The 14,201-nt window shown below is 48.8% G+C and overlaps 1 protein-coding gene across 1 annotated transcript in view; it reads right to left on the bottom strand.

The window, feature by feature from the left end:
* LOC138360222 (uncharacterized) overlaps positions 1-3,110 on the bottom strand; it is a 70,950-nt gene extending 67,840 nt beyond the window's left edge. Inside the window, exon 1 of the mRNA XM_069320158.1 lies at positions 2,695-3,110. Coding sequence (XP_069176259.1) covers positions 2,695-3,110 — 416 coding nt within the window. The remainder of the gene's footprint in view (positions 1-2,694) is intronic.
* Positions 3,111-14,201: the final 11,091 nt, after the last annotated feature.

Raw genomic sequence — 14,201 nt, forward strand, 5'->3', positions numbered from 1 at the left:
GTTATTACCGGAAATTTTCGCCCAGTGTCGTCATACTCTGTCACCACTAACAGCTGAACAGCCCCTCCCACAACTCCTTGTTTGCCACTTGCGTTACTACTCTAATTTGCGAAACCTGTAGATCTTTCCTCAATCAAGGAGGCTTTGTATGCAGTTATTAAATATCTCATGAACTCCAAAGCACTACGAGGCAGTTTATAACGATAACAACCCTGGGTTGTGAAGCACTACGAGGCTGTTTATAACGATAACAACCCTGGGTTGTGAAGCACTACGAGGCTGTTTATAACGATAACAACCCTGGGTTGTGAAGCACTACGAGGCTGTTTATAACGATAACAACCCTGGGTTGTGAAGCACTACGAGGCTGTTTATAACGATAACAACCCTGGGTTGTGAAGCACTACGAGGCTGTTTATAACGATAACAACCCTGGGTTGTGAAGCACTACGAGGCTGTTTATAACGATAACAACCCTGGGTTGTGAAGCACTACGAGGCTGTTTATAACGATAACAACCCTGGGTTGTGAAGCACTACGAGGCTGTTTATAACGATAACAACCCTGGGTTGTGAAGCACTACGAGGCTGTTTATAACAATAACAACCCTGGGTTGTGAAGCACTACGAGGCTGTTTATAACGATAACAACCCTGGGTTGTGAAGCACTACGAGGCTGTTTATAACAATAACAACCCTGGGTTGTGAAGCACTACGAGGCTGTTTATAACGATAACAACCCTGGGTTGTGAAGCACTACGAGGCTGTTTATAACAATAACAACCCTGGGTTGTGCAGTTTGCAACTCCAAATGCGTTTAATATAAACAAAAGCCGAGATAATTTGGGAAAGATGTACAGGTTTCGTTAGCATGAGGGCCTGACAGGTGAGTGGACAGCGGTCGTGATTCGTAGTCCTGAGGTTCCGGATTCGATCCCCGGTGGAGGCGGAAACAAATGGGTAGAGTTTCTTTCACCCTGATGCACCTGTTCACCTAGCAGTCAATAGGTACCTGGGAGTTAGACAGCTGCTACAGGCTGCTTCCTAGGGGGTGTGTAAGAAGGAGGAGGCCTGGTGGAGGACCGGGCCGCGGGAACGCAAAGCCCCGAAATCATCTAGATAACCTCAAGATAATCTCAAGATAACCGCAAGATAATCTCAAGATAACCTCAAGATAATCTCAAGATAACCTACGTAAATGCCTGATGAATCCTGAACCGTGTTACGCGGATCCGTTTTTCCCACACCTTGACTACTCCTAATGCTCTTATCATAGTTACTCTCACTCCTAATTAGTTACGTTACTCCTAATTACTCGTTATGATGACGCCTGTTAATTAGGCCTCCTCATTACATCACGTCAACAAACTTGCGTTTTCGTAATTTAAACAATTTAAAAAATTTTATTAGCACCTGAAAATGGCAGAAATACGTTAATTTAGCCACTCTGCTTGAATGGCCACTCCGTCAAAAATCGAACTTTATAACGTAACTAGTTACACATACGAACCACAAAAGCAACCCCACCTAACGAGTCCGATGCATAGAAAACGTATTTATATGTGAGATGTCACTTTTTTATTTAATAGTAAACTGCACTTGCAACGTTGGTTGCTATAACCAAAAAAAAAAAAATGCCGTGGCCTATTTAATTTTGACGATAGGTTGGATAATTTATATTGGTCACCACCGAATAGTGCAACTATTCTGGGTGGTTCTAAATCAGGGGTTCTCAAACTGGTGGTTTTTGGATCAATGGCAGTCTGAAGGGTGTATATATATATTTATATATATTTACCTTTAGACTCCTTCTGAAGATGTATTAATATACGAAAGTACTTAAGGAAATTCCTGTTTTAATTTTCCTCCGTGGTCTGACACTGTCACATTTTTAATCACGTGTTTATTTTCGTGATATACACACACATATTTACCTATGTTCTAATGTGGCTCTAGTTTGCACATGTTCCCAGACTGATCGAGAATTTAATGTGTACAACAGTACCAAAGGTGTTCTAAATGTAATAATGATTGGGATTGTAGGGTTAATCTTGCAAAGTTGACCGAGACTAGCATTGTCTATTCGGAATTTCTTCTAATGGGCACATGTTGCAAAGTTGCTGTGGTGTGTAACCGTTCCAAAGTGGTTCTTGTCACGTTTATCAACTCACACACTTCGGAATATATATATACACACGGCTAGCTAGAAGGCAGGGGACCAAGAGCTACACCTCACTTTCCCATTGTCACAAATAGGCAAGCATTAACAGGTAAGCACTAATAGGGGTGGGTGGGTAGGGAACTTTAACTCGAGGAACTCCTGGGAACTCGCCTGAGACACTCAAAGAAGGCATTGAAATACACTGGGAACCAGCCAGTCGCACTCAAGGAAAGGGGCTGACGCACTCGAGGGACACTCAAGACAAAGGGAAGTCCGCCCAAGACACGCACGATCCTCACTCTCTCAAGGGTTGTTAATACCTAGAGTGTCCCTGTAGGTGAAAAATAATATGCTTTGCAATATATTGGTTTCGCTAGCATTGTCTGGCGCCCCGGGCCAGGAGTGTGAGCTGGGGAAGAGGGCTGGGAAGAGGGCTGGGAATAGGGGTGGGAACGTGGGGAATAGGGAATGGGGCTTTTGGAACAAACGGGGAAATAGTAAACGAAAGCAGAGAGAGAGTAGTGGAAAAGAAACAGTCCTTTCAGGTTGACTGTGATGGAAAGTTTGAGCTCTGGTTGGTCCTTTTCCATTGCCGTTACTACTCCATATGCTGTAGGAAAGTGGTCTGTGTGCATTATTTTGAATTTTGGAAGATGTGCAGAGTCTGGCGATGTCTGGTGTGTGACTGGTGGTGTCCTCTCCTGTCTCATACTGTCGTCATGTGGTTGGGAGGTGGACAGAGAAGTCTGACACTGGCTTACTGGTGTAGCACTGGTGACAGCACTGACTGGTGCTGTCCTTTCTAAGTCCATTATGTCTGGTGTCTTGCTGGTAGAAGCACGTAGTGGAGCCTCGATAGCAGTTTTCTTCGGTGCCTGCTGCATCTCGGTCCACTGTCCCTCCTCGTCTGAAAGCTGCCTCCATTGCCTTTTTCTCTTTGACTTCCCCATGACGTCTCCATGAAGTGAGGAGCGATTCCTTGCCCTACCTAATGCCTGAGATACTTCCAGGCCTGAAGAAATTCATTGCCCTCCAATGGAGGTCGTAAAATGATTCTTCCAGGTGGAATCAGGGATAACTAACACCTAATTGAGCTGTTTGGTCAATCTTTCCCTGTTAGGCTAAATACACCTTCTAAGGTGCCCCCTTGTGGCGATGCTTGCAGGGTATCGCCTCGCCCTTCAGGATAGGACTTGCTATCTGGTCACTGAGTGATATCTGGTCAGTGATACGGTCCTCACAAAAAAAAGAAAAAACTCGGTCATGGGCGACGAGTATAATATGACAATCTGGGTCACCTGCATACTGGGTTGTGCAAAATACAAGTCAGCTGGGCAGCAGATAATCAACAACGTTGTTTTTCCATCATTTGTAGACGAAATCGGCCTTGTTTCCTTCCAAATAAGATATTCTCCGGGTCTTGAAGTACTGATGTGTTCTTCCTCACAAAACCGTAATGATTTGAGTTGATGGGTGCTTAGAATCTTAAGTTTTCCAGGGAACCAAACCACGTGTAACCAGCTAGCAATGGCGCCGGCAGCGATTCTGGTGGGGGCTGATTGTGTGGATGGTTATGAATGGTTGTTATGGTGGATGGCGAGCTGGTCGTTGTTGTGCCTCAGAGTCCCAATTGCATGGTTGGAGATGCAGGGGCCTCTCTTGGTGGGGCCAGCACTGCCTCAGGAACGCACATGCCGGTAAGGCCATTTGTGGCATACAGGGCTTAAATTTTAAATTTTGCCCTGAAAGCGAGTTTATTGAACAGTGTAACTCATGCTGTGAGTGTGTAACAAACTAGGCTGTTGTAAGAATTATTCCAGAAGGTTCCAGAAGTTCGAGTAGGGACCTGACCTCTCAACAACGCCCAGTCCCCTGGGAATTAGCAGGTCTGAGTCACAAATGGCGGGCATCTTTGTTCATAGCTGCGTATAATGAACCATCCTATAGTATTCAGTAATTTAGAGAAAATTAGCCTTTATTCATTTTGCATTAAAATTGTATTGTATAATAGTACTGGATACAATATCAAGAGTATTCTAATTATTGAGTTTAAGTCACCATCAGTGACGTCACGAATCAGATCTAACTTGTAAGGCGGAGTGACCGGCGGTCATAGGTCATCAGGGTTGACAGGTCTACGATTTCTCAAAGTTTTAATAACCATTTTTGTGATCGGGAACAGCTCTGCCGTTAGATGTTTGTCTAATTTAATTTCAGTAAAATAATTCAACCAGTCTGGATCAATTCAGTACAAACAGAGGTTAATTGTTATAACTTAAACCTTGCTAGTAACTTTGTGAAACTTTGACTAGGCGGAAGGTTACAATGCTCTGTCTGGGGTAGACGAGACAAGGAAGAAATCAGTGTGGAAACGGGAGCAGCTGGGATAAGAGGTCAAACATCTTACCTCTCCCCGAGACCAGCCCAACATCTAGAGCTGGTCGCCCAAGGTATAGTTGCTATTGTTAATTATAGGGATAGTCTTCTCATTTGCCACTCAGGTCAAGTAGGGAGTGTTAAAGTGACAGGGAGTGAACATATTTAGATTTTGTTTTAGTTTTCTTTTAATAAATCAAGTTAATAATTTGCATTTTTATTGTTTCCATTTGGTTATGTGTATACTTGTCCTGGTCACGTGGTCCACACGAGGCAGAGTTGTATTGGGCGCCGATTCTAACATCGAATCGGAATTATCATTACCGTGTAATTTATTCCACACTCAAGGTCATCGTTTATAGTGGGGATCAAGCCCCTAGGTTGATTAATTAGCGTGATCGATCCAGACCTCGATCATTGCTCTTGTGTTACTGGTCTGGTGGTGGCAGTGTAGAGGCGACTCTAGGGTTTTGCTCAGAGCCTAGGTCACGTCATACTGGGTGTAGAATCCTAAGTCGGTCAATCGTCTTAGGACCACGTGGCGTGGAGTTGGCTTTGGCAAAAGTTTTGGAGTCCCTTGGTAGAGAATAAAAAGTAAGAATACGGGTAGAGAGGGCGAAGAAGGAAGTAGAGAGAGGGAAACCTAACCCGTGTTACAAGTGGACACACCGCCATAGTGACAGTATTGGGCAGCGCCACTCACCTTGTGAGTGGACACACCGCCATAGTGACAGTATTGGGCAGCGCCACTCATCCTGTGAGTGGACACACCGCCATAGTGACAGTATTGGGCAGCGTCACTCATCCTGTGAGTGGACACACCGCCATAGTGACAGTATTGGGCAGCGCCACTCATCCTGTGAGTGGACACACCGCCATAGTGACAGTATTGGGCAGCGTCACCCATCCTGTGAGTGGACACACCTCCATTGTGATAGTATTGGGCAGCGCCACTCATCCTGTGAGTGGACACACCTCCTTTGTGATAGTATTGGGCAGCGCCACTCATCCTGTGAGTGGACACACCGCCATAGTGACAGTATTGGGCAGCGCCACTCATCTTGTGAGTGGACACACCGCCATAGTGACAGTATTGGGCAGCGCCACTCATGCTGTGAGTGGACACACCGCCATAGTGACAGTATTGGGCAGCGCCACTCATCCTGTGAGTGGACACACCGCCATAGTGACAGTATTGGGCAGCGTCACTCATCCTGTGAGTGGACACACCGCCATAGTGACAGTATTGGGCAGCGCCACTCATCCTGTGAGTGGACACACCGCCATAGTGACAGTATTGGGCAGCGCCACTCATCCTGTGAGTGGACACACCGCCATAGTGACAGTATTGGGCAGCGTCACTCATCCTGTGAGTGGACACACCGCCATAGTGACAGTATTGGGCAGCGCCACTCATCCTGTGAGTGGACACACCGCCACAGTGGCAGTATTGGGCAGCGCCACTCATCCTGTGAGTGGACACACCGCCATAGTGACAGTATTGGGCAGCGTCACTCATCCTGTGAGTGGACACACCGCCATAGTGACAGTATTGGGCAGCGCCACTCATCCTGTGAGTGGACACACCGCCATAGTGACAGTATTGGGCAGCGTCACCCATCCTGTGAGTGGACACACCGCCATAGTGACAGTATTGGGCAGCGCCACTCACCTTGTGAGTGGACACACCGCCATAGTGACAGTATTGGGCAGCGCCACTCATCCTGTGAGTGGACACACCACCATAGTGACAGTATTGGGCAGCGCCACTCACCTTGTGAGTGGACAAACCGCTATAGTGACAGTATTGGGCAGCGCCACTCATCCTGTGAGTGGACACACCTCCATTGTGATAGTATTGGGCAGCGCCACTCATCCTGTGAGTGGACACACCGCCATAGTGACAGTATTGGGCAGCGCCACTCATCTTGTGAGTGGACACACCGCCATAGTGACAGTATTGGGCAGCGCCACTCATGCTGTGAGTGGACACACCGCCATAGTGACAGTATTGGGCAGCGCCACTCATGCTGTGAGTGGACACACCGCCATAGTGACAGTATTGGGCAGCGCCACTCATCCTGTGAGTGGACACACCGCCATAGTGACAGTATTGGGCAGCGCCACTCATCCTGTGAGTGGACACACCGCCATAGTGACAGTATTGGGCAGCGCCACTCATCCTGTGAGTGGACACACCGACATAGTGACAGTATTGGGCAGCGTCACTCATCCTGTGAGTGGACACACCGCCATAGTGACAGTATTGGGCAGCGCCACTCATCCTGTGAGTGGACACACCGCCATAGTGGCAGTATTGGGCAGCGCCACTCATCCTGTGAGTGGACACACCGCCATAGTGGCAGTATTGGGCAGCGCCACTCATCCTGTGAGTTAACACACCGCCATAGTGACAGTATTGGGCAGCGCCACTCATCTTGTGAGTGGACACACCGCTATAGTGACAGTATTGGGCAGCGCCAATCATCCTGTGAGTGGACACACCGCCATAGTGACAGTATTGGGCAGCGCCACTCACCTTGTGAGTGGACACACCGCCATAGTGACAGTATTGGGCAGCGCCACTCATCCTGTGAGTGGACACACCGCCATAGTGACAGTATTGGGCAGCGCCACTCACCTTGTGAGTGGACAAACCGCCATAGTGACAGTATTGGGCAGCGCCACTCATCCTGTGAGTGGACACACCTCCATTGTGATAGTATTGGGCAGCGCCACTCATCCTGTGAGTGGACACACCGCCATAGTGACAGTATTGGGCAGCGCCACTCATCTTGTGAGTGGACACACCGCCTTAGTGACAGTATTGGGCAGCGCCACTCATGCTGTGAGTGGACACACCGCCATAGTGACAGTATTGGGCAGCGCCACTCATGCTGTGAGTGGACACACCGCCATAGTGACAGTATTGGGCAGCGCCACTCATCCTGTGAGTGGACACACCGCCATAGTGACAGTTTTGGGCAGCGTCACTCATCCTGTGAGTGGACACACCGCCATAGTGACAGTATTGGGCAGCGCCACTCATCCTGTGAGTGGACACACCGCCATAGTGACAGTATTGGGCAGCGCCACTCATCCTGTGAGTGGACACACCGCCATAGTGGCAGTATTGGGCAGCGCCACTCATCCTGTGAGTGGACACACCGCCATAGTGACAGTATTGGGCAGCGTCACTCATCCTGTGAGTGGACACACCGCCATAGTGACAGTATTGGGCAGCGCCACTCATCCTGTGAGTGGACACACCGCCATAGTGACAGTATTGGGCAGCGTCACCCATCCTGTGAGTGGACACACCGCCATAGTGACAGTATTGGGCAGCGCCACTCACCTTGTGAGTGGACACACCGCCATAGTGACAGTATTGGGCAGCGCCACTCATCCTGTGAGTGGACACACCACCATAGTGACAGTATTGGGCAGCGCCACTCACCTTGTGAGTGGACAAACCGCTATAGTGACAGTATTGGGCAGCGCCACTCATCCTGTGAGTGGACACACCTCCATTGTGATAGTATTGGGCAGCGCCACTCATCCTGTGAGTGGACACACCGCCATAGTGACAGTATTGGGCAGCGCCACTCATCTTGTGAGTGGACACACCGCCATAGTGACAGTATTGGGCAGCGCCACTCATGCTGTGAGTGGACACACCGCCATAGTGACAGTATTGGGCAGCGCCACTCATGCTGTGAGTGGACACACCGCCATAGTGACAGTATTGGGCAGCGCCACTCATCCTGTGAGTGGACACACCGCCATAGTGACAGTATTGGGCAGCGTCACTCATCCTGTGAGTGGACACACCGCCATAGTGACAGTATTGGGCAGCGCCACTCATCCTGTGAGTGGACACACCGCCATAGTGACAGTATTGGGCAGCGCCACTCATCCTGTGAGTGGACACACCGACATAGTGACAGTATTGGGCAGCGTCACTCATCCTGTGAGTGGACACACCGCCATAGTGACAGTATTGGGGAGCGCCACTCATCCTGTGAGTGGACACACCGCCATAGTGGCAGTATTGGGCAGCGCCACTCATCCTGTGAGTGGACACACCGCCATAGTGGCAGTATTGGGCAGCGCCACTCATCCTGTGAGTTAACACACCGCCATAGTGACAGTATTGGGCAGCGCCACTCATCTTGTGAGTGGACACACCGCTATAGTGACAGTATTGGGCAGCGCCAATCATCCTGTGAGTGGACACACCGCCATAGTGACAGTATTGGGCAGCGCCACTCACCTTGTGAGTGGACACACCGCCATAGTGACAGTATTGGGCAGCGCCACTCATCCTGTGAATGGACACACCGCCATAGTGACAGTATTGGGCAGCGCCACTCACCTTGTGAGTGGACAAACCGCCATAGTGACAGTATTGGGCAGCGCCACTCATCCTGTGAGTGGACACACCTCCATTGTGATAGTATTGGGCAGCGCCACTCATCCTGTGAGTGGACACACCGCCATAGTGACAGTATTGGGCAGCGCCACTCATCTTGTGAGTGGACACACCGCCTTAGTGACAGTATTGGGCAGCGCCACTCATGCTGTGAGTGGACACACCGCCATAGTGACAGTATTGGGCAGCGCCACTCATGCTGTGAGTGGACACACCGCCATAGTGACAGTATTGGGCAGCGCCACTCATCCTGTGAGTGGACACACCGCCATAGTGACAGTTTTGGGCAGCGTCACTCATCCTGTGAGTGGACACACCGCCATAGTGACAGTATTGGGCAGCGCCACTCATCCTGTGAGTGGACACACCGCCATAGTGACAGTATTGGGCAGCGCCACTCATCCTGTGAGTGGACACACCGCCATAGTGACAGTATTGGGCAGCGTCACTCATCCTGTGAGTGGACACACCGCCATAGTGACAGTATTGGGCAGCGCCACTCATCCTGTGAGTGGACACACCGCCATAGTGGCAGTATTGGGCAGCGCCACTCATCCTGTGAGTGGACACACCGCCATAGTGACAGTATTGGGCAGCGTCACTCATCCTGTGAGTGGACACACCGCCATAGTGACAGTATTGGGCAGCGCCACTCATCCTGTGAGTGGACACACCGCCATAGTGACAGTATTGGGCAGCGTCACCCATCCTGTGAGTGGACACACCGCCATAGTGACAGTATTGGGCAGCGCCACTCACCTTGTGAGTGGACACACCGCCATAGTGACAGTATTGGGCAGCGCCACTCATCCTGTGAGTGGACACACCGCCATAGTGACAGTATTGGGCAGCGCCACTCACCTTGTGAGTGGACAAACCGCTATAGTGACAGTATTGGGCAGCGCCACTCATCCTGTGAGTGGACACACCTCCATTGTGATAGTATTGGGCAGCGCCACTCATCCTGTGAGTGGACACACCGCCATAGTGACAGTATTGGGCAGCGCCACTCATCTTGTGAGTGGACACACCGCCATAGTGACAGTATTGGGCAGCGCCACTCATGCTGTGAGTGGACACACCGCCATAGTGACAGTATTGGGCAGCGCCACTCATGCTGTGAGTGGACACACCGCCATAGTGACAGTATTGGGCAGCGCCACTCATCCTGTGAGTGGACACACCGCCATAGTGACAGTATTGGGCAGCGTCACTCATCCTGTGAGTGGACACACCGCCATAGTGACAGTATTGGGCAGCGCCACTCATCCTGTGAGTGGACACACCACCATAGTGACAGTATTGGGCAGCGCCACTCATCCTGTGAGTGGACACACCGCCATAGTGACAGTATTGGGCAGCGTCCGTCATCCTGTGAGTGGACACACCGCCATAGTGACAGTATTGGGCAGCGCCACTCATCCTGTGAGTGGACACACCGCCATAGTGGCAGTATTGGGCAGCGCCACTCATCCTGTGAGTGGACACACCGCCATAGTGACAGTATTGGGCAGCGCCACTCATCCTGTGAGTGGACACACCGCCATAGTGGCAGTATTGGGCAGCGCCACTCATCTTGTGAGTGGACACACCGCCATAGTGACAGTATTGGGCAGCACCACTCATCCTGTGAGTGGACACACCGCCATAGTGACAGTATTGGGCAGCGCCACTCATCCTGTGAGTGGACACACCGCCATAGTGACAGTATTGGGCAGCGCCACTCATCCTGTGAGTGGACACACCGCCATAGTGACAGTATTGGGCAGCACCCAATACAGAATGCTGATGTGATATACACGGACTTCGCAAAGGCCTTCGATAAATGTGACCATGGCGTGATAGCACACAAAATGAAGTCAATGGGAATAACCGGTAAAGTAGGACGCTGGATACTCAGTTTTCTGTCAAACAGGACTCAGCGAGTAACTGTCAACCATATAAAATCTAGTCCAAGTGCAGTGAAAAGCTCTGTACCTCAGGGTACAGTCCTTGCACCACTGCTTTTCCTTATTCTCATATCAGATATAGACAAAAATACAAGTCACAGCTTCGTATCATCCTTTGCAGATGACACAAAAATCAGTATGAAAATTACCTCGGCTGAGGACATTGAAAAACTTCAAGCTGATATTAATAAAGTTTTCGACTGGGCATCAGAAAATAACATGATGTTTAACAGTGATAAATTCCAGGTACTCAGGTACGGTAAAAATGAGGACCTTAAACATAATACAGAGTACAAAACACAATCAAATGTACCCATAGTAGGAAAACAGCATGTAAAGGATTTGGGAATAATAATGTCGGACGACCTAACGTTTAAGGAGCATAACCAAGCAAATATTGCGACAGCCAGAAAAATGATAGGATGGATTACGAGAACTTTCAAATCCAGGGATCCCATCACAATGGTTGTACTCTTCAAGGCACTTGTGTTGTCCCGTCTTGAGTACTGCTCAGTACTCACTTCCCCCTTCAAAGCAGGAGAGATTGCTGAAATAGAGGGAATACAGAGAACATATACGGCACGCATAGACGCAATAAAGCACCTAAATTATTGGGATCGTCTCAAAGCCCTCCAAATGTACTCACTAGAAAGAAGACGAGAGAGATATCAAATAATATACACCTGGAAGATACTGGAGGGCCAAGTACCAAATCTACACAGTAAAATAACAACATACTGGAGTGAACGACATGGAAGAAAATGTAGAATAGAACCAATGAAGAGCAGAGGTGCCATAGGCACAATCAGAGAACACTGTATAAACATCAGAGGTCCGCGGTTGTTCAACGTCCTCCCAGCAAGCATAAGAAATATTGCCGGAACAACCGTGGACATTTTCAAGAGGAAACTAGATTTATTCCTCCAAGGAGTGCCGGACCAACCGGGCTGTGGTGGGTATGTGGGCCTGCGGGCCGCTCCAAGCAACAGCCTGGTGGACCAAACTCTCACAAGTCGAGCCTGGCCTCGGGCCGGGCTTGGGGAGTAGAAGAACTCCCAGAACCCCATCAACCAGGTATCAACCAGGTATCACCACTCATCCTGTGAGTGAACACACCGCCATAGTGACAGTATTGGGCAGCGTTACTGATCCTGTCACTTGTACCCAGACACAGCTGGAACTTGCTTAACTGTCTCTAATGAGCAGCTTCTTAAACAAGAAGATTAACACTGTCCACTCTGAAAATCTTACGTTATCTTGCGGGTACAAAATTGAGGAATCTTTTAAGAACAGTATCTATATTTGACAAATGGTATTTTCCTAACTCAAACAATGTGGCATATTTCTAATGATTCTTAGACGTTTACATTCTCTCAGGTAGTAGTCAAGACGGTGTCCATCACTCTCTTCAACATCTCTGCTCAACTGTTGTTTCCATTCTGAATTTCCATGGATATTTATATCCAAGACGGATTCTTGCTATTACCGATTCTCTCCCACGGCCACCTCCTCTTATTCCATAATGATTGGGAGTGCCAATTGCAACCATGTTGTACCAGCGTACAGATTCACCGATTTGTTCTTCTGTCCTCCTTTTCTCAGTTACCCTGTCACGGTGATATTGCCTGATAATACCTCTAAATTTGTAGAAGAGTCTTGTGTATGAAGTATTCAATATGGTCTCCTTCAGCGGCTTCAGCAGCCAGCACATCTGCTCGTTCATTTCCACAGATTCCAACATGGGAAGGGACCCACAGAAATTTGACGACTCTTCCCTGGTTGGTAAGTACTCTCACAGCTCTCTTGATTTCAGCGACTATTGCAAAATTTTCTGCCCGATTTTAACGAAGGCTTTGTAACGCTGCTTTTAAATCAGTGCCGATCCCTGCACCATTAGTGTTTCCCTGTGAGGTAGCAATCCATTTCCCGAGTCTCCCCTTGACACCCTTGCATGCAAGCTCGTCCAGGATCGCAATCTCCTGTGCTTTGCCGAGGGGAGCCTTCGAGGTCAACAAATACAGAATACTTATGTGTCATTAGCCAAGTAATTAATTATACAGTTTGCTGTGCTCCGTCCTTTGACAAACCCGTTGACCCCGTCCCTTCTCCCCTAGTCTACCTATTTTGTGCAACAGTCGGTTTAGGAAGATCCTTTCAAGCATCTTGCATGTGCATGACATGAGACTGATAGGTCTGTAATTGCCGGGGTCATTGGGCTTTGGTATGGGAACAATTATTGCGTGTTTCCATTGTGTGGGCAACACTCCACATAGGAATGATTTGTTAAAACAGGTGGAGTAGTGGATTCCCAGACACTTCACACAATGCAATGAGTATGTCGTAGGTGATGCCATCTTCACCAGATGCTGTACTTTTACCCTTTTTTATAGGCCCCCCTTCCTTAATTCCTGGGTTGTGATTGGTTCCCCATACTCGTCATCACTAGACTGTGATCTTGTTATCCTAATTCCTCGGTTATTATATTGCAGGAGCTGTTCCCTGCTTATTTCACCAAGGAGGGAGGAGGGGGATGCTGCATCACTCCACTTCTGTATTACCTGGTTAATACCTGGTTGATGGGGTTCTGGGAGTTCTTCTACTCCCCAAGCCCGGCCCGAGGCCAGGCTTGACTTGTGAGAGTTTGGTCCACTAGGCTGTTGCTTGGAGCGGCCCACAGGTCCACATACCCACCACAGCCTGGTTGGTCCGGCACTCCTTGGAAGAAACAATCTAGTTTCCTCTTGAAGATGTCCACGGTTGTTCCGGCAATATTTCTTATGCTCGCTGGGAGGGTGTTGAACAACCGCGGACGTTTATACAGTGTTCTCTGATTGTGTCTATGGCACCCCTGCTCTTCACTGGTTATATTCTGCATTTTCTTCCATATCGTTCACTCCAGTACGTTGTTATTTTACTGTGTAGATTTGGTACTTGGCCCTCCAGTATCTTCCACGTGTATATTATTTTATATCTCTCTCGTCTTCTTTCGAGTGAGTACATTTGGAGGGCTTTGAGATGATCGCAATAATTTAGGTGCTTTATTGCGTCTATGCGTGCCATATATGTTCTCTGTATTCCCTCTATTTCAGCAATCCATCCTGCTCTGAAGGGGGAAGTGAGTACTGAGCAGTACTCAAGACGGGACAACACAAGTGCCTTGAAGAGTACAACCATTGTGATGGGATCCCTGGATTTAAAAGTTCTCGTAATCCATCCGATCATTTTTCAGGCTGACGCAATGTTTGCTTGGTTATGCTCTCTAAACGTTAGGTCGTCAGACATCG

The sequence above is a fragment of the Procambarus clarkii genome, unplaced genomic scaffold (genome assembly GCF_040958095.1).
Source record: "Procambarus clarkii isolate CNS0578487 unplaced genomic scaffold, FALCON_Pclarkii_2.0 HiC_scaffold_102, whole genome shotgun sequence".
NCBI classification, from domain to species: domain Eukaryota; kingdom Metazoa; phylum Arthropoda; class Malacostraca; order Decapoda; family Cambaridae; genus Procambarus; species Procambarus clarkii.